The 23,498-nt window shown below is 47.7% G+C and overlaps 1 protein-coding gene across 1 annotated transcript in view; it reads right to left on the bottom strand.

The window, feature by feature from the left end:
* The window catches only part of CC2D2B (coiled-coil and C2 domain containing 2B), a 250,369-nt gene that overhangs the window by 90,790 nt on the left and 136,081 nt on the right, over nucleotides 1–23,498 (bottom strand). The window contains exon 8 of the mRNA XM_029609947.1: nucleotides 5,477–5,590. Within this exon, the coding sequence (XP_029465807.1) occupies nucleotides 5,477–5,590 (114 nt within the window). The remainder of the gene's footprint in view (nucleotides 1–5,476; nucleotides 5,591–23,498) is intronic.

Genomic DNA, 23,498 nt, shown 5'->3' with positions numbered 1-23,498 from the left:
CCAGAAAGGTGCTGACTCCAAGCACTGGCCCCCTGGAGCTGTAGTCTCTTTCATCCGCCTTAAAGAGGTGTTCCTCCATCAGCCATGCCTTCATCATCCTGACCCGCAACGACCATTCATTATTGAGATGGATGCATCCTCCGAAGGCGTAGGAGCCATTCTTAGTCAGATCTCAGTCCACCACACGTTACACCCTTGCTCCTTCCTCTCTCGCCAATTCTCCCCCGCAGAATGAAACTACGCCATTGGCGATAAGGAGTTCCTGGCCATCAAAATGGCCTTTGAAGAATGGTGCCCTTGATTGGAAGGAGCCCAACATCAGATCACGGTCTATACAGACCATAAAAATCTAGAATACCTGCATCAGGCACAATGCCTCAACCCCCGACAGGCTCGCTGGGCACTATTATTTACTAGATTCAATTTCGTCCTGCGTTATCGACCAGCCACCAAGAACCTGAAGGCTGATGCGCTGTCTCGAATCTTCGAGACTACAGATACTCCTGACTCCCCCCAATTCATAATCGAACCATCGCGAGTACTGCTATCCGCCACCATGACTATTCCCCCTGGAAAAACCTTTGTACCACCTCACCTGAGGAAACAGGTTCTGGCGTGGGCCCATGAATCCCGCTGTTCGGATCAACCAGGCCAACAGCGGACCTTGCACGCCCTTCGCCGATACTATTGGTGGCCCAAGGTCAATAAAGATGTCCGCTCATATGTGGAATTTTGCCACATGTGTGCCCGTCACAAGAGGGCCCCAGGGTCATCACCGGGCCTGCTCCAGCCCCTGCCAGTGTCTACCGAACCCTGGACTCACATCTTGATGGATTTCGTGGTCGACCTACCTTCGTCCTGTGGCAATACCATCATCTGAGTAGTCTTCGACCGATTCAGCAAAATGGCATTTTTTGTACCACTCCCAGGGTTGCCTTCCACACCCCAGCTAGCCCAGTTATTTGTCCAGCATATTTTCAGACTCCATGGATTACCCAAGAGCATCCTGTCCGACCGAGGACCCCAATTTACTACGAGGTTCTGGAGGGCACTCTGCCAGAAATTCAATGTTACCTTGGATTATACATCTGCATACCACCCGCAGACCAATGGCCTGGCAGAGAGAACAAATCAAACGCTCAAGCAGTTCCTTCGCATCTATGTTAACAATAAACAAAATGACTGGGCAAACCTGCTCCCGTGGGCCGAGTTCACCCTCAACTCGCACCCTTCTACTGCCACCGGCTCAACCCCATTCCAGTTGGTCTATGGGAAGCAACCTCGACCACCACTGCCTGTTCCCATTACCGTGACGTCTCCGGTGGCCCAACTCTCCGCGTATGAACTACATCATCTCTGGATCTCCACCCAGCACGCCTTGCTCAAAGCCAATCAAATGGCGAAGAAATACTCTGATCGCCGAAGAAGACTTTGTCCTCCTCTGCGACCTGGTCAGAAGGTATGGCTCAGCACACAATTCATCCAGCTAAAATTGCCATCGGCGCGACTTGCCCCTCGGTTCATTGGGCTATTTCCCATCCTCCGACGGATTGGTGCGGTGTCCTATAAGCTTCAACTACCTCAGTCACTCAAAATCCATAACACCTTCCATGTCTCTCTTTTGAAGCCCGTGGTGCTGTCTGGACCTTCTAACACGCCTCCAGCACCCTTACCCGTCACTTCAGAAGACAACACCACCTACCAGGTCCGAGAGGTGCTGGATGTTCGGAAACATAGGAAGAGATGGGAGTATTTGCTAGCCTGGGAAGGGTTCAGCCCCGAAGAAAATACCTGGGAACCTCTAGCCAATATACTGGATCGAAACCTTCTTGCTCAATTCCATGCTGACCATTCTTCCAAACCCAAACCTCCTGGGAGGTGCCCTAAATGAGGGGGTACTGTTGTGATTCCCGGCCATGAGCGTCCGTGGCTGAGCCTTCCTACCTCAGCTCATGGCGTCGGGGCCGCTGCCGCATCAGTGGCAGGGAGGCGCCCCGGGACTGGCCTCCTACTTTCCCCACTCGTCCCTGCTGCGGGCGCGGGTCCCCGCGGGACCTGCCGGCGGGGGAGACACCCCTCAGGCTCCCTTTTGCGGAGTTGGGCTGCTCTGCAGGCTTCTGGGTGCGGCCTGGCTGCCCTGCTCTTAGGCACGAGGCCGCGCCTCCTGAAGGGATTTAAATGGACCTCGTCCACTAAATTGCCTTCACCTGCTCCAGATGGGCCAGGCACAGGAAAGTATTTAAGAAGACTTCCTCCACTCGCTCTTTGAGTTGGCAACGAGTCTGCTTGCTTTGGTGAGTCTCCTGGTGCCTTGGGTTCCTGGTTCCTGCTTCTACTTGAACGATTCTTCGGTGTATGACTTCGGACTGGCAAGCAGTGATTCTTCGGTGTTTGACTTCGGACTGGCAAGCGGCGACTCTCTGGTACTCGACCTCGGACTTCTTCGACGGACCATCCACCTTCAAGGGCCCACCTAAGTCCCAGTGGCCCGGGTCCCTACAGGCTCCTCCCGGGGGGGCCGCGGGCTTCCAGTGGCAAAGATCCAACTGGCTCTTGCACCGACTCCATGCCTCTTCGACCTCTCACAGGTCCAGCTAAGTCCCAGCGCCCCGTGTCCCTACGGGCTCCTCCCGGGGGGACCATGGGCTTCCAGCGGTGAAGATCCGGCCAGCTCCTACTTTGACTCCGCCTCACCACCCAACGGGGGAACCCGAGGAGCCATCTCCTCAGATTGTACCAACTCCCCATCGGTCCAATGGTTCACATCTCTCCTGATCATAATACATATGATGCTGATTAATAAACTGAACTGCTCTCGTTGCCATGGCGAAAATGTACACTGGTACACACATTTTTGATGTGTGCAAAAATAACTTCTTTTTGGTATGACATTGTGGCTCAAGTGAATAAATGTATTGGTTTTACAATCCCTAAGAGGAGAACTATCTTACTGTTGGAGGATGTGTCAGAAATACGGGATGTGAATCGTTTTTTGACGATTTAAAAAAATCGTCAGATATTTTTTAAATCGTCAAAAATCGTCAGAGTCGCGATACAATAGAAATTCCCCCGATTTATCGTGAAAAATCGTAAATCGGGGGAGGGCGGGAAAACCGGCACACCAAAACAACCCCTAAACCCACCCTGACCCTTTAAAACAAATTCCCCACCCTCCGGAACCCCCCAAAATGTTTTAAATTACCTGGTGGTCCAGTGGGGGGGTCCCGGCGCGATCTCCCGCTCTTGGGCCATCGGCGCCATTTTGGCTGCCACTAATATAAATGGCGCCGATGGCCCAACAAAAAAAAAACCCACCCAACCCTTTAAAATGACCCCCTTGACCCCCCCCAAAAACCTTTTAAAATTACCTGGTGGTCCAGCGGGGGCGCGATCTCCCGCTCTCAGGCCATTGGCTGCGTTAATAAAAATGGCGCCGATGGCTTTTTGCCCTTACCCTGTGACAGGGCAAAGGTAGCGCCGGCGCCATTTTGAATATTGGCAATAAGGCCTGAGTGCAGGAGATTGCTCCCGGACCCCCGCTGGACTCCCAGGGACTTTTGGCCAGCTTGGGGGGGGCCTCCTGACCCCCACAAGACTTGCCAAAAGTCCAGCGGGGGTCCGGGAGTGACCTCCTGCACTCGGGCCGAATTGCCAGTATTCAAAATGGTGCCGGCGCTACCTTTGCCCTCACTATGTCATAGGGGCCGACCGTCGGCCCCTATGACATAAGCTGGACTTTTGGCAAGTCTTGTGGGGGTCAGGAGGCCCCCCCAAGCTGGCCAAAAGTCCCTGGGGGTCCAGCGGGGGTCCGGGAGCGATCTCCTGCACTCAGGCTGTATTGCCAATATTCAAAATGGCACCGGCGCTACCTTTGCCCTGTCACAGGGTAAGGGCAAAGGGCCATCGGCGCCATTTTTATTAACGCAGCTGATGGCCCGAGAGCGGGAGATCGCTCCTCGCGCTCCCGCTGGACCACCAGGTAATTTAAAAACCTTTTTTGGGGGTTCGGGAGGGTGTTTTGATTATCAGATCGGACGCAGCCGATAATCAGAACTCAAATAGGGCTGGGCGATAAAAATTTTAAGATTTGGATCGGAACCAGAACCGATCAGATTCCGGTTCCGATTCACATCTCTAGTTTATATATCTAGTGTTGTAAGTAACTTGTAAATGTATATTACATTACTGGATTGAATCTGAGACACCTACGCTGGAAATTTGGCAGACCAAAATGATAAATTTCATGCAAATGGAAAGATTAGATGTTTTATTTCATAAGCGCAAAGCTTTGGCTGCATATGTGACAGCTTGGGAAGAGTTTTATGCTTTGCTCCCTTTGGAAGCAATAATTCACCTCAATTCTCTGGGATATACAGTAGATTGGGCAACCCATCCGCTAGACCATTTAAATTCACAAGGAATGGCCTATATCTTGGAATCTTTGTTTGTATAAGAGGAAATTTTCAGATTGCAGGTTCTTGATCACCTGACCTCCTGTCCTTCCCTCCTCTTTTTTCTTCTTCTTCCTCTGCGTCTCTCTTTTTTCCTTTCCTTTCCTTGTTTTTCTGTAAGGGTGGGTGTTTAAGGGTGAATATGTGTTTGAATAAGCTGTGAGTGGGAATGGCTGTTTTAAAGAATGTCTGTGAAATGGATGGAAGGGGGCTACGAGTCTTTGAATGAGAGAGTTGAAGTGTGAAGATAGTGTGGTGGATAGAACGAAGGATAAAAGTAAAAAGTGAGTATCAAGCACAAAGGATCTTACAGAGAGATGTAAAGGTTCGTTTTGCTGGGTGTATTATGTTTTCTGTTAGAACTGAGTTAAGGTTCTCATAACTACTGTATTCTGTGTCTTTCATGTACAAATATTCATTGTGACTGTGTTATTGCTGCTTAATAAAAAGAAATTTAAAAGAAGAAGAAACTAGATTATAGCTGAACATAATCAGATTTGCTTAGTAATGAAAGGCAATTCCTTTCTATTTATAGGTGGTGTGGATAGGTCCAACAGGGCTGGATGGTATGGAGAAGCTGGATATTGGGTGGGGAAGACACTGGAAATGAGCTGGGGTTGTGGAGAAAGGAGAGAATGGTGGGACTTGCAGTGCTTCCCTGACACTTGTTTTGTTCACATGTCCTCTTCATGTCTGTACCTCCTGCTCCACTTTGTCCATAACCCACTTTGTTTTTTCTTTTTTCAGCTCAGGGGGAGGGGTGGATAATTAATGTTGAGTGGGATATCTCCAATCATTTTGAAAAGTTGGTTCATAATATATGGTGGATCTCGGGCAAGCCAGATGGCAAATATATTACCAAAAGACATTGTTCTAGAGAGGATAGTTCTGTTATGAGCTCTATGCTGATAGAGATTGCTGGAAGTCAATAGAGACGAGCAGGAGTTTGCTGCTGAATCAAACTGGAAAAGAAATTTAAGAAGCTATTTCTCTTTCAAAGTTCTTTTAAAATCATTGACACTTACTTCCAGTACAGATGTTCCTAAAAGTACCCATGCTTTCTTCCCTAAATACAAAAAGTAGTTACAAAGGAGGACCGCATGATCTTCTTTGCTTCCTATTCCCCACATGATGCATTGCTGCAATACATAAATAAATAGGGCATGTAAAATGACAAATTAGAATCCTATTAACAGGATTAAGAAATAATAAAATATAGACCATTTATCATCCTCCATCTGTATTAGATGCTGACTGCATTCAGAATTACATTATGTTATTTAGAGTCTGGAAGGAATTTTTTCTCTGATATAGAATTAGCTACAAATGTAGGGTATTTTCTCTCCTTCCCCTGGATTACCATCATAAGACAGAATTGATAGACCACTAATCTTCTTTCAATTCAACCAACAATGTAAACATGTAAATTCACAATGGAACTTTAAGACTATCCACAATATCATTTGGGTATGTAAGTGGGCACACAGAGATTTTTAGCTTTTTATAAACTGTGTGGCAAGAACTACACAGGTGATAAAATACTGTGTATTTATACCCCCGAAAGTACACACTTAGAGGTTGATATTCAGACACAGTCCAGATAACAAAATTAGGCCCTTTTCGTGTGCGATAGCATGCAAATTAGATTGGGGGCGGAGTCGGCGGTGGCTTCGCTGCCAGCGATAATGTTACTAACGTTGTCGTCGGCAGTAGTGCGCCAAATAGCACCACCTTTCACGGTGGTGCTATTCGGTGCGAAAGCTGGCAGCCGGCACACTGAGGCCGCTGAAATCGCACCACATGGTGTGAAGGCTGTGGGCTTTCGCAGGCCCACCCCCTTTGCCCCCCCCCCCCCCCGCCCCCTGTTTTCGCAGGATTCATCTGCGAAGAATGATGAATCCAGGCCTTAGCCAGATAAACTTATCTAGCCAGCTTTGGAGGTATATTCAAGAGTGCAGCTGTAATATTGAATATAGCCAACTATCTTAAACTTAGCCATCACTCTCTCTCTCTGCCTCTCTCTCTCATATGAGGGCCCTGATAGCTAGGCTGGCTCTCCAACAGCTTAAAATACTAAAAATGGTCCGTCCGTTCCCCCCACCCCCGTGGTTGTACATAGGAAATACAACAATTATGGCACTTATCACAAAGTGCAAAAAAGTTATCGCAGTTTGCACTAATACCTATGCATAGCACACTTTGCAATAAACTGCCAATTACCATAAAACATGCCCCTTTTCCTATCACATGCAATATTTAATGCATTTTGATAAATCCAGGCCTAAGTTAGCCAGCCAACTCATCTCCTCCCAGTTACACCCTGGAATGCCCCTAACCTACCCCTAGATTTATCAAAATACTATAAATATAGCAGAAATAGTACCCACGATAAAAAAGAGGGCATGGCTAATACACTGCTCTGAGGGAGAGAGAGAAAGAGATTCTGTATAGAGTACCACTGTAGAAGGGCACTTTGAATGGGGGTGGGTTTTGGAAGAGTGTGGGTGGAGGGGGAGAGGGGTTAGGGGAGTGGTACAGTGGGCCCTTGAGTTACGACCGGCTCAAGTTACGACCAACTCGGGTTACGACCAACTTTCCTGGCCTTGAGTTACGACCAAATTTTGAGTTACGAACAAAATTCTGGTTTTGACTTACGAACAGATTTTGAGTTACAACCAAAATATTTCCTGGGAGAGAGAGAGAAAGCCATAATGCTACTTGCTACTGACATGCAGAGTGTGGCGTACAAACAGAACAGTGCACTCTACTGAAGATTTGATTATCTTCAGAGTGAGGAAACTCACCCAAAGATGAGATTTGTGCAATGTTCTCTTGATGTTACCCAGGTAGATAATCCATATGCAGATATCATAAAGGAACTGGTGGAGGAGGTGAAATTGTTGTTTCTGGTAGGCTAGGCACATTTTATAACCTTTTGGTGAGTACACCAGGAAATGTTTGGTGTTCTGGTTATTACAGACATTATACAACCATTTTTTATTATAGAAATGGTTAGGTAAGGGGTGCTTTTGGGAGGTTTGGAACGCATTATGGGTATTTCCATTATTTCCTATGGAAAAAATAGTCTTGACTTACAACCAACTTGAGTTACAACCAGCCCTCTGGAACCAATTGAGTTTGTAAGTCAAGGGACCACTGTATTACGGAAACGTTCTGAAGTATTCATAGTAAAATTGACAACAGTAAATATTTGTAGTCATTATAATGGATGAAAAGTATAACTAGAGATGTCAGTATAACTAGAGATGTCAGTTTTACTATGAATACCTCAGAATGTTTCTGTAATACCACTCCCTAACCCCCACCCCCACCTTCTGAAACCCACCCCAATTCAAAGTGCCCCTCTACAGTGGTACATTTATAGAGAGCATCAGACTGACTCTATACAGAGTCTCTCTCTCTAAATATTTTGTCTAAGCACAATGCACCGCGAAATAGGTGTAGTTCTTTCCTGTGCAAAATGCTGTATCGCATCGGATGCTAATGACCCTCATTTCCATTAACTCCACCCAAACTCCTCCCACTGGAATACAAATTTGCATTGTGTTATTTATCACGTGCATCAGGGCATTAACGCGCACATTAAGGCCCTATCGCAAAATGATAAATGACCCTATTAGCTGGCTAAATTCTAGCCGGCTATCATATTAGCCGGCTAGAATTTAGCTGGATAAGTGCCCAAAGTTAGATTATAAGCCCTCTCAGAATAGGGTAATACCTACAGTACCTGAATGTAATCCTCTCTGAAGCACCAAAAAGCAGAATATAAATTAAATAAATACATTTATCTAACTTCTGAATTAGATGGCTAAATGCTTTTGAATATGGACCTTTTAAGTTTTAAGTGCATAGACATATTTGTAAAGTAGGAACATGCATACTTTCTCTAATCATTTTTCAAAAACGTGTGTGTATATTTTACACACAAAATAATTTCAACAATGCAAGCATAATTAACCAGAATTAAACATGGCAAGTATTTTATAAAGTATGTATTTTGAAAATACTTAGTTGCACACAAACTTGGAATCACCAGTTTGCCAGTATCTCCACCAATTCATCTTCACTCAGACCCCCTAACCAGTTCATCCAGTCATCCCACCCAAAAAGTGCAGATAAAAAACAGGTACTATTTAAATTGCATTAGCCAATTAGCAGGAGTAAAAGTATTCAGGCAAATCTGATAATGTATGTATGTATACCTCTTAAAAATAGTAACTTGCATGCATATGTATGAACCTAGACTCCCTTTCTTTTTCCCTTTAATATTAATGCATGATACTGCAAGTATGTGCATATTCTGGCGATTTATAAAATATCACATACATGTGCACATACTACTTACGTTTGTATATGCTATTTTTACATGGCAACCTCCATGTATCTCTGTGAAAATTCACCCATCAATGTACATCTGCCAAATTTTGACATAAAATAAACACTGGAAAATATAATTAATACTAGAGATGTGAATCGTGTCCTCGATCGTCTTAACGATCAATTTCGGCTGGGAGGGGGAGGGAATCGTATTGTTGCCGTTTGGGTGTGTAAACTATCGTGAAAAATCGTTAAAATCGTGAGCCGGCACACTAAACCCCCCTAAAACCCACCCCGACCCTTTAAATTAAATCCTCCACCCTCCCGAACCCCCCCCGAAATGCTTTAAATTACCTGGGGATCCGGCGGTGGTCCAGAACGGCGGCTGTCTGGAACGGCCCCCTCAATAGAATCGTGTTGTCTTCAGCCGGCGCCATTTTTCAAAATGGCCGCCGCAAAATGGCGGCGGCCATAGACAAAAACGATTCGACGGAGGAGGTCGTTCCGGACCCCCGCTGGACTTTTGGCAAGTCTTGTGGGGGTCAGGAGGCCCCCCCAAGCTGGCCAAAAGTTTCCTGGGAGTCCAGCAGGGTTCCGGGAGCGATTTCTCGCCGCGAATCATTTTCGTACGGAAAATGGTGCCGGCAGGAGATCGACTGCAGGAGGTCGTTCAGCGGGGGTTCTGGACCGCCGCTGAACGACCTCCTGCACTCGATCTCCTGCCGGCGCCATTTTCTGTACGAAAACGATTCGCGGCGAGAAATCGCTCCCGGAACCCCGCTGGACTCCCAGGAAACTTTTGGCCAGCTTGGGGGGGCCTCCTGACCCCCCCAAGACTTGCCAAAAGTCCAGCGGGGGTCCGGAACGACCTCCTCCGTCAAATCGTTTTTGTCTATGGCCGCCGCCATTTTGCGGCGGCCATTTTGAAAAATGGCACCGGCTGAAGACAACACGATTCTATTGAGGGGGCCGTTCCGGACCGCCGCCGTTCTGGACCACCGCCGGATCCCCAGGTAATTTAAAGCATTGGGGGGGGGTTCGGGAGGGTGGGGGATTTAATTTAAAGGGTCGGGGGTGGGTTTTAGGGGGTTTTAGTGTGCCGGTTTTCCTGCCCTCCCCCTTCCCCCGATTTACGATTTTTTAACGATAAATCGGGGGAATTGGTATTGTATCGTGGCCCTAACGATTTTTTGACGATTTAAAATATATCGGACGATATTTTAAATCGTCAAAAAACGATTCACATCCCTAATTAATACTTTCAGAAAGATTTACCTGAATTTCACATATATTCCCAGTGAGATCAGTTCTTTTTGGAGACAGTATGTTGGAAGTATTAAAGTTCTGCCAAATAGCAATAAATGATATGTAGAGCTTTGGTGGAACTCATAGGGGGATAGCATGAGACAGTATAGTATGGGAGATTCAGCATCCAAGTACTGTGGCCATTTGACCAAGGCGTCTGGAACAATATTAAGAGGCTTTTCACATTTCTATATGCAGACAACCCACAGCATAAACCAGAAGGACTCCACTGATAAGCTCCCTCTTTGACTGTTGTGATGTTCCTTATGAGGAATAACTGAAGATGATTTGCTTACTAAAGATTAAAGGGACGTTGCAGGCCAGGTCACTGGCTTGCTCAATAGCAGTGACCCCACCCTGACCTGACCAATGAGAAGGACCATGCTCCAGGCAAACCAATTAGGACAAGACAAACAGCTACCCCATCCAGGAATAAACCAATGAGAAGAGCAGCACCCTGGATTAATGCCTGAAAATCAGCATTTTAGAGTGGACTTCTGACTCCAGCGCAACACCAGGGCGATATTTCAGCAAAAAGTCAAATCTGTTGAAGAACAGGGACCTGTCTATGGTTGAGGCATTGAGTGTGACAGATGTACTGCAGATTTTTGTGATCAGTGTAAATAGTAATCTGATGTTGTGCACCCTCAAGCCAGAGGCGCCATTCTTCAAATGCCATTTTTATTGCCTACAGTTCTTTATCCCCAATGCTGTAGTTCTTCTCCGCTGGCGAGAAGCGTAGGGAAAAGAATGAACAGGAGTGCAAGATCTTTGAATCACTGTTCTGGCTTAGCATGGCCCCTACACCTACATCAGAGGCATCGACTTCCACAATAAAGGGTCGAGTAGGGTCCGGATGGCGGAGACATGGTTTGCTTTGAAAGGCATATTTTAACTTCTGGAATACAGTCACAGCTTCCATAGACTAAGTAGCAGCGTTGGCTCCCTTCTTAGTCATTGCTGTTAATGGAACAGTCAATGAAGAGTAATTTTTAATAAAGGTCTGGTAGTAATTGGTAAATCCCAAAAATCATCTTAGAGCTTTTAGGCCCATGGGTTGTGGCCATTTTTTAATACTCTCAAGCTTCTGAGGGTCCATGGAAACCATTGTTTGAGACAATGTAACCTAAGAAGGGCACGGATTCTTTATGAAATTCACATTTAGACAATTTGGCGTACAAGCGGTTCTCGCGAAGTCTCTGCAGAACTCTTTTGACATCTTCCTGATGGGATTGCAGGTCCTGAGAAAATATCAAGATGTCGTCTAGTAGACATCGACACATTCATAGAGTAAATCACGCAGAATATCGTTCATCATGTTTTGGACGACAGCCGGGGCATTGCACAAGCCGAAGGGCATCACCAGGGATTCAAAGTGTCCATCCCGGGTATTAAAAGCCATCTTCCATTCATCGCCAGAGCGGATGCGAACTAAATTATACGCTCCTTTGAGGTCAGGCTTGGAGAATATCTTGGCTCCCTGTAACCTATCAAATAGATCTGAGATGAGTGGAAAAGGGTATCGGTCCATTATGGTGATCTCATTTAGACCTCTGTAGTCAATGCACGGACGTAACGTTCCGTCCTTTTTCCCCACAAAGAAAAATCCTACGCCGGCAGGAGACTTAGAAGGTCTTATGAAGCCTTTCTGGAGATTCTCCTGGATGTACTCCGACATTGCCTTATTCTCCACTACGGAGAGGGGGTAGACTCTTCCTTTGGGTAGTTCCGTATTTTGCTTCAAATTAATTGCACAGTCGTATGATCTGTGTGGAGGTAACACATCAGCAGCTTCTTTTGAGAATACATCTTGGTAAGATGCATATTGAGGCGGCAACCCAGGCAACAACGGGATAGTTGGCATGCATGGTATTGGAGAGACTTCCATTAAGCATTTGCCATGACAATCTGGACCCCAACGTGAAAGCTCCAAAGTGGTTGTTGGTGTTTGAGGTAGTTGTGGGTGGATCCTTGGGCCGGTGGCAGATGACCATGCCCCCGGGGGAAGATCCTGAGAGGGATCACCGGTCAGGCTCAGAGTTTGGAGACAGACACACACTAGTTCTTACACATACTAGTTCTTTTATTAAACAGTATATTGAACCACCAGAGGTGGCAGTAGTGAGCTAGAAGAGCCCGGCAGGGCTGTAGTCCCTCAGGTACTAGAACAGCGAGCCTGGATAACTGAGCTGTAGAGAAAATGAATATAGTGAGTAGGCAGAGTATGCAGAGTTCAGGAACAGAACCTTGATGGTAACACTCACACAATAGTCTCTAGAAGTTGGAATGAGTTAGGCCCTCGAGGAGCAAGTACCTGGTTCCAGGAAAAGCCCTGAGAGAGAGATGGTAACTCACTGGTGTAGTAGGCAGCGATGACTTCCAGGCAGAATAAGTATTCAGCAACCAGTCCGGGAACATGGGCCCTCGAGGAGCGAGTACCGGTTCCTGACTGTGACCTGAAAAACAAAGAGAGAGCGAGGCCCCCGAGGAGCAGGTATCCCTGGTAAGTCCGAGGAGGCAGAGTAGCTAGAAGAGTGTGAAACTGGTCATTGCTAACTCAATTAATTAGCAATTTCTGAGACCTTATATATCCGGTACGGATGACGTCATCTCAGGGGGACGCTCCTGAGGTTCGTGCCACTGCTGGTACATCAGTCGGGGTCGCACCGCATGCGCGCCCTTAGGCTCTTGTGAATCATGGTGGATTGCAGCGTCGAGCCGCTCCGGGAACGCCGGAGGGATTCGACAGAATGACGCCGCAGCAGCCAACCTTCCACTTCAGTAAGAGGGAGTCGCCTAGGAGGTAAGGAGGGCGGAGTGGTGACTTCGAGCAGCGACGGTCGTAACAGTACCCCTCTTCAAAGGGCGATTTCCTCTTTAGGTACCAGGCTTGGATCTTGAAGGATGCGCGAGGTGGAACTAATAAAGCATCTCCTTGTCCAGGATATAGGCCTGAGGCTAAGGAGGGTGGAGTGGAGACATCAAGCAGCGACGGTCACAACAGTGGTCCAGCTGAATTGTGGCATGTGTTTCTGCAGCCACGGTAGCCCAAGTACCAAAGGATGCATGGCCTTCGCTAGCACAAAGAAGGATATAGTCTCTGTATAAAGAGCACCAATAAACAAGCTCACTGGTTCTGTAAGCAGAGTTACTTCACCTGGTAAGGGTAAGGCGTCATAGTAGAGGTAGGGATCTGCAAATGTTCCACTAGACGTTTCAAAATGAAATTTCCCCCTGCCCCAGAGACTAAGGCAAGGGTCTGATATTCCAAAGGCCTGCAGATTAAAGATACTGGAAGAGAGAGTGGAGGAGAGGGTGCAGTTAGACCTAAGAAGAGTCCTCCCACAGGACTTAGGTCTGCCAGTTTCCTGGACATATAGGGCATGTTTGTACAGCATGACCAGCTTGTCCACAATACATGCATAGTCCCAACCTTTTTCGGAATCATCTCTCTTTAGAAGTCAAATGATTGCGGCCCAATTGCATTGGTTCTTCTTCGCCAGCAGCAGGCCCTGGGGGTGTAGGCCTGCGTACAGACTTGACATGAATCTCTCCCTGGAGTGGTCTTCTGGGACTCTTGACCTCTTGAACTTTGTCACGAATTCGGTGATCAATCTTTGCTGCCAACTGAATAAGTTCCGCTAAGGTCTCCGGCATCTCACGAGTCACCAGTTCATCTTTCAACTGGGAGTTCAGGCCTTCAAAAAATGGGGTTTTCAGGCACCTAGGGTCCCAATGTAATTCTGAAGCCAACGTCTTGAATTCAATGGCAAAGTCTAGTAAAGGTTTGTTACCTTGTTTTAGATGAACCAAAGCTGATCCTGCTATCGAGTACCGGGCAGGGTCATCAAATACTGACTTAAACAGTTCAAGAAACCCGGCAAGTTCATTCAGGATAGGGTCATTGCGCTCCCACAGCGGTGAGGCCCAAACCAGCGCTCTTCCGTCCAGATACGAAAGGATATAGGTGGTCTTGGCATATGCTGTAGGGAAATGGTTAGGTTGCAGAGAAAAGTGCATGCAACATTGATTAATAAATCCTCTACACTTCCAAACTTCAACCGCGAAGCGTGTCGGAGCAGAGAGAGGCACTGTAGACTTGACCATCACTTCTGGTGATGTAACTTCTTTACCTGCGGCAGGCGGTGCATTCATCTGTGCTTGTAGCTGATTAAAGGCAACAGTCAAGTTGTCTAACGAATTCTGTTGTTCGGAGATTCGCTGGGCCAGGCCTGGAATGGCCTGCAAAGCGGTGAGCTGAGCCGAATCCATGGAATTAGCAATCTATTATGGCTATGAGGTGTTGGAGTGGATTCTTGGGTACTGCGGTGATGGCCACTCCCATGGGGAGGAGCCCGTGAGGAACCACAGTACTAGTCTAGACTCTATACACACAGACACAGATAAGTTGTATTTATTGTACAGCTCGATGGTACTGCCAGGGGAGCGGGCAGCAGTGAAGGTAACCCAGTGAAGTAGTCCAGGGGTCCTCAGCAGAGGATACCAGTTTCACACTCGAGTAGGTGACAGGCAGCCTGTCTGGGCTTCTCCCCTGTGGGATCGCTCAGATTCCTTGTTGAAGGAACTGGCTCAGTTTGTGGCTGTTTTCATACGGACCTTTGATGATCCTGGGAGACATGCCATGGCAAGCACCAGCTTCCTATGCCTCCATCAAGGATAAAGAAGTCTTTTTGATTATGCCATTGAGTTTTGAACTTTGGCTACCGAGCTCGCTTGGTAGGAAGACTGCCTCCGAGCTATCTACCTGGATGGACTCTCTCCACAATTAAAAGATGAGTTGGCTGCATGGGAGCTCCCTTCCTTTCTGGAGGACCTTATAGATTTAGCAGGTCGAATTGACCATTGTCTTCAAGAGCATCACTGGGAGAGTCGGATGCCCAAGAAGCCTTCGCAGGTTCGCTCCCACTCACCACCAGTTACCAACTCTGCATCCTGTAGTGACACTAGAGTGGTCAAAGCGGAAGAACCTATGCAGTTGGGTCATGGGCGGCTGACACCAGAAGAGTGCCTCTGGTGGAAACAAACCGGCCTGTGTCTATATTGCGGAGCACCTGACCACCATCTACAGACTTGCCCAATCCGTCCGGGAAACTCCCTGGCCCGAGTTCAGTAGGGGTCCTGAACTTGGGTGCAACCTCTCCGGCCCCTCAATTATCAGTAGTGGTTACCTTAATCTGGGACTCCTGGGCCTTCCCAGTTCTTGCTCTGGTAGATTCCGGAGCAGGAGGTAATTTTATCCTTAAAGACCTTGTGCAGCTTTTGGGTATAAAAACCCATTCGCTCGATACGTCTTTATGCATTGCTTCCATCTAGGAGAGCCGCTACCCGGCCGAATCTCCTTGACTACGCAACCTGTCCAGTTACGTACTGGGGCTTTACATATCGAGGAACTAGAATTACTAGTATTGGATACGTCTATCCACCCCATAGTTCTTGGGCTTCCCTAGCTACAGAAGCATTCCCCTCAATTCAACTGGGCCTCATTGCAACTAGTAGAGTGGGGTCCCACTTGCCATCAGTCCTGCCTCCGAAAGGTAATACCAACTCCTGTGGTTCCCCTGGCTACTACGTCCTCTGGTGTACATGCCCCGAATGCTGCCTATAAGGATGTGTTTTCTAAACAGAAGGCCGACCTCCTTCAGCCTCTCCAGAGGTTTGATTGTCCAATTGATCTCCTTCCTGGAACCATGCCTCCTCCTGGATGCACCTATCCTTTGTCGTTACCTGAGACAAAGGCAATGACTGAATATATTCAGGAAAATCTTGCAAAAGGATTTATTCGCCCATCTACATCACCCGCTGGGGCGGGATTCTTCACTTAGATACTTCACTTAGAAGCAGTTCCAGCACTGCTCTCTCTACATTAATGGTGGGGGTGGAAGGGAAATAGAACCAAAGGTTACATTAATGGCGGGGGTGGAAGGGAAATAGAACCAAAAGTAACAGATAAGTATGAAAGATGATTTAAAAAAATAAAAAAAATAAGTGTGATAGCTTGCTGGGCAGACCGGATGGGCCATTTGGTCTTCTTCTGCCATCATTTCTATGTTTCTATGTTTCTATGTTTGTGATCAAGAAAGACGGGTCTCTTAGGCCGTGTATTGACTACCGCGGCCTAAACGCCATCACTCGTAAGGATAAATATACCTTACCGCTGATTTCTGAATTGTTCAACTGCCTTCAGGATGCCTCCATCTTCACGAAGCTGGATTTACGCGGGGCGTATAACCTGGTGAGGATCCGCCCCAATGACATCTGGAAAACTGCTTTTAACACCAGGGATGGTCACTACGAATACTTGGTGATGCCTTTTGGCCTCTGTAATGCACCTGCAGTGCACCTGATGAACAAAATTTTTAGAGATCTATTGTACACCAAAGTCATTGCTTATCTGGACGATATCCTCGTCTTTTCCAGAGATATCGACACTCATCGCGCCGACGTATGAACTGTCCTCCAGCGTCTTCATGAAAACCATCTGTTTGTGAATTTGGACAAATGTCTGTTCGAAAAGTGCAGTTTGCCTGTCCTTGGCTATATAATCTCTCAGCAAGGCTTCTCCATGGATCCAGCTAAATTAAAGGGAATCCGAGACTGGCCGCAGCCAGTGGGACTCAAAGCGCTTCAGTGCTTCTTAGGATTTCTCAACTACTATCGTCACTTCATCCCACATTATTCGACAGTGGCTGCTCCTCTGACAGCCTTAACCCGTAAAGGCCAAAACACACTGAACTGGCCACCTGAAGCCATTGCCACCTTCCATCCTTTGAAAGAAGCTTTCCAGAAGAGGTCCTGTCTACACCACCCAGATCCGACTCATCCATTCCTAGTCGAAGTTGACGCCTCTGTCATTGGGGCTGGGGCCTTCCTAAGTCAACGCACTGTCTCTGGTACTGTAGTTCCTTGTTCCTTTTACTCCCATAAATTCTCATTGGGAGAGCAAAATTACAGCATCGGGGACCGTGAATTGCTCGCCATAAAGTTGGCTCTCGAAGAGTGATGCCCGTGGCTAAAGGGCTCACAACATAAATTTATGGTGTTCACTGATCATAAGAATCTGGAACATCTGAGTCAAACACAAATTCTCAATGCCTGTCAAGCTCGATGGGCTCTGTTTTTCTCTAGATTTGACTTTGAACTCCACTATCGCCCAGCCAACAAGAATCTCCGGGCAGATGCCCTATCACAGTCCCTTGAGCCTGAAGACATTCCGGAAGAGCCAACCCATATAATCAACCCAGCTTGTATCTCTTTTTCTGCCACCCATCCAGTTCCTACTGGAAAAACGGTAGTGCTCCGACGACTCTGAGAAAGAGTTCTCCGCTGGGCACACGATTCCAAATTTGCCGGTCACCCAGGATGAGCACGAACCGTGGCACTGCTCCAGCGGTTCTTCTGGTGGCCTCCCTTGGTCTCTGACGTGAAAGCATATGTCTAATCTTGTAATGTTTGTGCACAGCAAAAACTCCCAGTCGGGTGACCTTGGGATCTTCTCCAACCGCTTCCAGCACCCGAAGAACTGTGGACTCACCTGTCTACGGATTTCATCATGGATCTGCCACCCTCTAAAGGTCACACTGTAATATGTGTCATCATAGACCGCTTTTCTAAAATGGCCCATTTCGTATCTCTACCGGGCCTACCATCTGCTCCAGAGCTAGTGCGATTATTCTTCCACCATATTTTCAGATTGCATGGTTTGCCCACGGATATTGTTTTAGATCGAGGTCCTCAATTCGTCGCCAGGAATTGGTGCTCTCTCTGCCAAAAATTCGGTATTAACATCAGCTTTACGACTGCCTATCAACCCCAGGCCAATGGGCAAGCCGAACCGATGAACCATTCTTTGAAGGCTTTCCTGCACGCTTACATCAATGACCGACAAGATAGCTGGTCAGACTTCTTATCCTGGGCAGAATTTTCTTACAACTCTCACATTGCCATGGCTACTGGAACGTCCCCATTTCATTTGCCTATGGGAAACAACCTCGACCACCATTACCTATACCTCCATCCATGCCGTCCCCTGCGTAACAGGCTACTGCAGATGCCCTTAAGACGCTATGGGAACAGAGAAACCTTCGTCTGCCTCAGGCCACCTCCCAGGCCAAGAGAACTGCTGACAGTCGTTGCCGCTTGGCTCCTGAATTCCTTCCTGGCCAAAAAGTCTGGTTAAGTACCAGATACATTCGACTTCGAATTCCATCGTAGAGATTTGCTCCTAGATTCATCAGACCTTTTCCTATTACCTGACGCATCGGACCTGTTACATACCAGCTTCGGCTGCCTCTTACACTGGGAATACATAATACATTCCATGTATCGCTATTAAAGCCTGTGATTTTGTCTTGGCCTGCCCGGAAAGCCCCTGAGCCACCTCCTTTGGTGGCAGAAACCGACACGACGTACAAGGTCCACGAAGTCCTAGACGTCCGCCGTAGGGGTCGCCGATGGGAATACCTCCTTTCCTAGGAGGGATACGGACCCGAACAGAATTCATGGGAGCCAGCTCGAAACATCCTGGATAAGAACCTCCTCTTGAACTTCCACCATGCCCATCCGGGCAAATCCCGATCTCCAGGAGGGGGGCGTAAAGGAGGGGTACTGTTATGCCTGCTGCCCGTGGCAGCCCTGTTGCATGGCCCTCTCACCTTTTTAGACGGACTCCAGCTCCTGGCTCCTCTTCGCTGGTGGCAGTAGGCCGCCAGCTCTGACCTCAGGTTCCCTCCAGTGCCTCTGGCCCTGCCACACTACCCAGTGTTGCCAGCCAAGATGTCCCTGTTCATCGGGCCTCTCCGTGTGGCCCGTGGAGAGATGCCATCAGCGCCGTGCTTTTTCTTAGGCGTGCGCACGCGCATCATTGACTCCTTTTAAAAGGCCCATGGTGGGAACCTGGCTGCGGACCTGGATGCTGACATCAGACTCTTCAGCGTATAAAAGCTCAGGCCTCGCTCCATAGCATTGCCTTTGCAACAGGTCTCCTCGTACTCCTCGTACTCGTTGCTGATCCTAGATTCATCTCATCGTTGTGTTCCTGATTTCCTGTGGTTCCTGGTTCCTGTTCTCCTTGTTCCTTTTTCATCTATGTGTTGAACTGATTCTCTGGATTTGACTATCGCTACGCCTGACTACTCTCCAGCTTCTCTCCAGTTCTGGACCTCAGCTACGCCTGACTACTCTTCAGCTTCTCTCCAGCCCCGGACCTCAACTATGCCTGACCACGTCTGCCTTCTCCATGCCCTGACCATTGACTTGATTGACTACGCCTGCCTTCTCTGTGCCCTGACCACTGCCTTGATTGACTACGCCTGCCTTCTCTGTGCCCTGACCCTTGCTTTGAATGACTACTCTACAAACTTTCCTGTGTTCAGAGTTCTATGTTGCTTGCCACAACTTCCACCTGGCTCTGATCCTAACCTGTCAGTGATGCCTCCTCTTGTCTATCCTCTGTACATGGACTTACAAGGCTTAGGCCTTCCTTTGCTTGAACGCCTCCAGTTATTCATTGTTCCTTTGGCGCCTGAGTTCCAGTAACGAATTCAGTCCAGGATAGGACTACGCCATCTACCGGCTGCTGTCTCTGGGCTGAATCACATCTCATCTCTAGCTAACCTTGAAGCCCACCTAAGTCCTGCCAGCCCTGGTACTCAAAGGCTCAACCTGAGGGGAACGAGGCTGGTATAGGTGAAGCTCCAGCGGCCTCTAGCTTCAGCCCACTCTACCTGCTGATGGTGGAGACCTGTAGGTCCTTGCCTACGGGTTGCGTCAACCCCACCTCAGCCCAAGGGTCCACCTCCAACGCAACACTAATCTGCGAATCCTAACAATTGTCTCAGGCTGCCCCCCTTCTTCCTTACAAAGGTGTGGGTCTTCATAACCTTCTGCACTCTGCTTGCTTGTCCCTGACATTTGCTTAGGATCTTAAGTCGTATTGTCTCTTTTGTCTGGTTTCTTTATTTACACAGGAGCTGACAACAGGCACATCTGATAAGGCATCCTTCACTCCATTAGGACAAGGTCTCTTCATTTTCCAGTGATGCAATGCAGTTTAAAGTTCACCTGGGTAAAATTCCTTCTCTTGCTGTAACAGTGTCTTAGACCTGTCAGAATTTGGCCTGTACATGGCAATTATAATTCATATTGGTGCATCATTGGTAAACAGGAGATATAGCCCTACAGACCCTGGACCAAGCTGGAGTTGGTGCAACCTGCAGGGAGGAGCCCTGCAGGGCTCCACTGTTGACTTGCAGAGCTGGCTTTGGCAGAGACCCAACTGTAGCTCACCTATACTAGCCCTCGTTCTCCTTAGGTTGAGCCCTCGTGTGCTAGGGCTGGCAGTACTTATGCATGGACCTCTTGACAAGGTGGAGATCCGTTGAAATGGTCGATTCACAGGCCATGGTCCAGGGCAGGCAGAGTAGCAGCAGCATAGTCAAAGATAGACAGCAATCAGGGCAGGCAGCATTCAGACTTGGTCTAAGATCAGGTGGTAGTCAGTGGTAGGTAGAATTCCACCAATCAGGCAGTGGTCAGTGGCAGGTGGAGGTCAATCATAGTTGAGAATCAGGCAGTGGTCATTGGCAGGTGGAGTTCAGTTGTAGTCGAAGTCAAGCAAGCTGATATCAGAACCAGAGATGTGCCTGAGGGAAGATGGTATGGATTGCCAAGCAGGGAGGTGAGGAACAGCACAGGCAAGCAGGAGAAGACACTGAAAAATCAAAGACTGACCACAGGATGAAGACGAAGAACTCAGGGAAGAAGACCAGGAACTGCTAAGACAAGACCAGGGACTCAGGAACAAAGAACAGGAACACAGGAACGAAGACCAGGAACTCAAAGTAGCAACTAGTACTGCACAGGGTATATGACCTATAGCCAAGGCAAGGAACTGGTGCTGAGGTGGCTTTTTATAGGCCCCTGCTGATGACATCACCATCATGCACCGCTTGTAGTTTCCCATTGTGGGTCCTTTAAGAAGGACATCATCGGGTGCGCACGTGCCCTAGAAGGGGCCTGAGGATGCAGCGGCATTGGAGGTAGACAGCGCAGCCATCAGCTGCACATCCACGGGGAAGCTTTATCCAGCTTTGGAGGCCTGCTATTTTGGGCTTGGGGCTGGAGGTTTCTGTGATGGTCCGCAACAGTACCTCCTCTCTTAAACCCCTTCCCTGAAGGTTGTTGCGACTGTCGCTGCCTGATGTCTCCACTCCGCCCACCTTACTGCATTGGCGACTCCCTCCGGGGTTGATGGAAGGCTGGCTGCCGCGGCGTCTTTCAGCCGTCCTCGTCCGGCATCCCCAGACAGGCCCGACGCTGCAATCCGCCATGTTGACCTGATGCCTAGGGGCGCGCATGCGTGCGGCGCGGCTCCGCCTCAAGTACCAGAAGTGGCGCGAACCTCAGGGGCGTCCCCCTGAGATGACATCATCCGCTTCAGATATTTAAAGGTCTCTGAATTGCTAACAACTCAAGTTAGCAAGGATAAGGATTTGTTCTATCTACGCTACTTTGCCTCCTCGGACTTACCAGGGGTATCCGCTCCTTGGGGGCCTCGTTCTCTCTTACTTTGTAGGTTGCAGTCTGGAACCGGTACACGCTCCTCGAGGGCCCTCGTTCCCGGACTTCTTCGGAATTCACTTCTGCCTGGAAGCCATCGCTGCCTACTACTACATCTGTGAGTTACCATCACTCTCTCAGAGCTTTCCCTGGAACCAGGTACTCGCTCCTCGAGGGCCTACTTCATTCCAGCTCCTGGGCTTCTATGAGACATTGTGTGAGTGTTACCATCAGGTTCTGTCCATGAACTCTGCATACCCTGCCTACTCACTATATTTCAGTTTCTCTACAGCTCAGCCTCCAGGGATCACTGTTCCAGTATCTGAGGGAGTACAGTCCAGCCGGGCATTCCAGCTCACTACTGCCACCTCTGGTGGTTCAGAATAATGTCTAATAAAAGAACTAGTGTGTGTCTGTCTCCTAACTCTGAGCCTGACCGGTGGTCCCTCTCGGGATCTTCCCCCAGGGGGCATGGTCATCTGCCACCGGTCCAAGGATCCACCCAAAACTCTCCTAAATAATAACAAAGGTCTAGGCTTCCTGAGATGTAAAGTGTGAAATTCCTTCAGCAGGTTGACATTCAAAATTTATTTTTATTTTATTTATGTATTTAAACATTTTTATATACCGACAGTCGTTGGGAACATAAGAACATAAGAAATTGACATGCTGGGTCAGACCAAGGGTCCATCTAGCCCAGCATCCTGTTTCCAACAAAGGCCAAAACCAGGCCACAAGAACCTGACAATTACCCAAACACTAAGAAGAACCCATGCTACTGGTGGCTATTCCCTAAGTATAATTGATTAATAGCCATTAATGGACTTCTCCTCCAAGAACTTATTCAAACCTTTTTTGAAACCAGCTACATTAACTGCACTAACCACATCCTCTGGCAACAAATTCCAGAGCTTTATTATGCGTTGAGTGAAAAAGAATTTTCTCCGATTAGTCTTAAATGTGCTACTTGCTAACTTAATGGAATGCCCCTAGTCCTTCTATTATTCGAAAGTGTAAATAACCGAGTCAAATCTGCTCGTTCAAGACTTCTCATGATCTTAAAGACCTCTATCATATCCCCCCTCAGCCGTCTCTTCTCCAAGCTGAACAGCCCTAACCTCTTCAGCCTTTCCTCACAGGGGAGCTGTTCCATCCCCTTTATCATTTTGGTTGCCCTTCTCTGTATCTTCTCCATCGCAACTATATCTTTTTGAGATGCGGCGACCAGAATTGTACACAGTATTCAAGGTACGGTCTCACCATGGAGCGATACAGAGGCATTATGACATTTTCCGTTCTATTAATCATTCCCTTCCTAATAATTCTTAACATTCTATTTGCTTTTTTGACTGTTGCAGCACACTGAGCCGACGATTTTAAAGTATTATCCACTATGATGCCTAGATCTTTTTCCTGGGTGGTAGCTCCTAATATGGAACCTAACATCGTGTAACTACAGCAAGGGTTATTTTTCCCTATATGCAACACCTTGCACTTGTCCACATTAAATTTCATCTGCCATTTGGATGCCCAATCTTCAAGTCTTGCAAGGTCCTCCTGTAATGTATCACAGTCTGCTTGTGATTTAACTACTTTGAATAATTTTGTATCATCCGCAAATTTGATAAACTCACTCGTCGTATTCCTTTCCAGATCATTTATATATATATTGAAAAGCACCAGTCCAAGTACAGATCCCTGAGGCACTCCACTGTTTACCCTTTTCCACTGAGAAAATTGACCATTTAATCCTACTCTCTGTTTCCTGTCTTTTAACCAGTTTGTAATCCACAAAAGGATATCGCCTCCTATCCCATGACATCGCCT

This window comes from Rhinatrema bivittatum, chromosome 7 (genome assembly GCF_901001135.1).
Source record: "Rhinatrema bivittatum chromosome 7, aRhiBiv1.1, whole genome shotgun sequence".
Classification (NCBI taxonomy): Eukaryota; Metazoa; Chordata; class Amphibia; order Gymnophiona; family Rhinatrematidae; genus Rhinatrema; species Rhinatrema bivittatum.
This window is presented reverse-complemented; position numbering and strand designations above follow the sequence as displayed.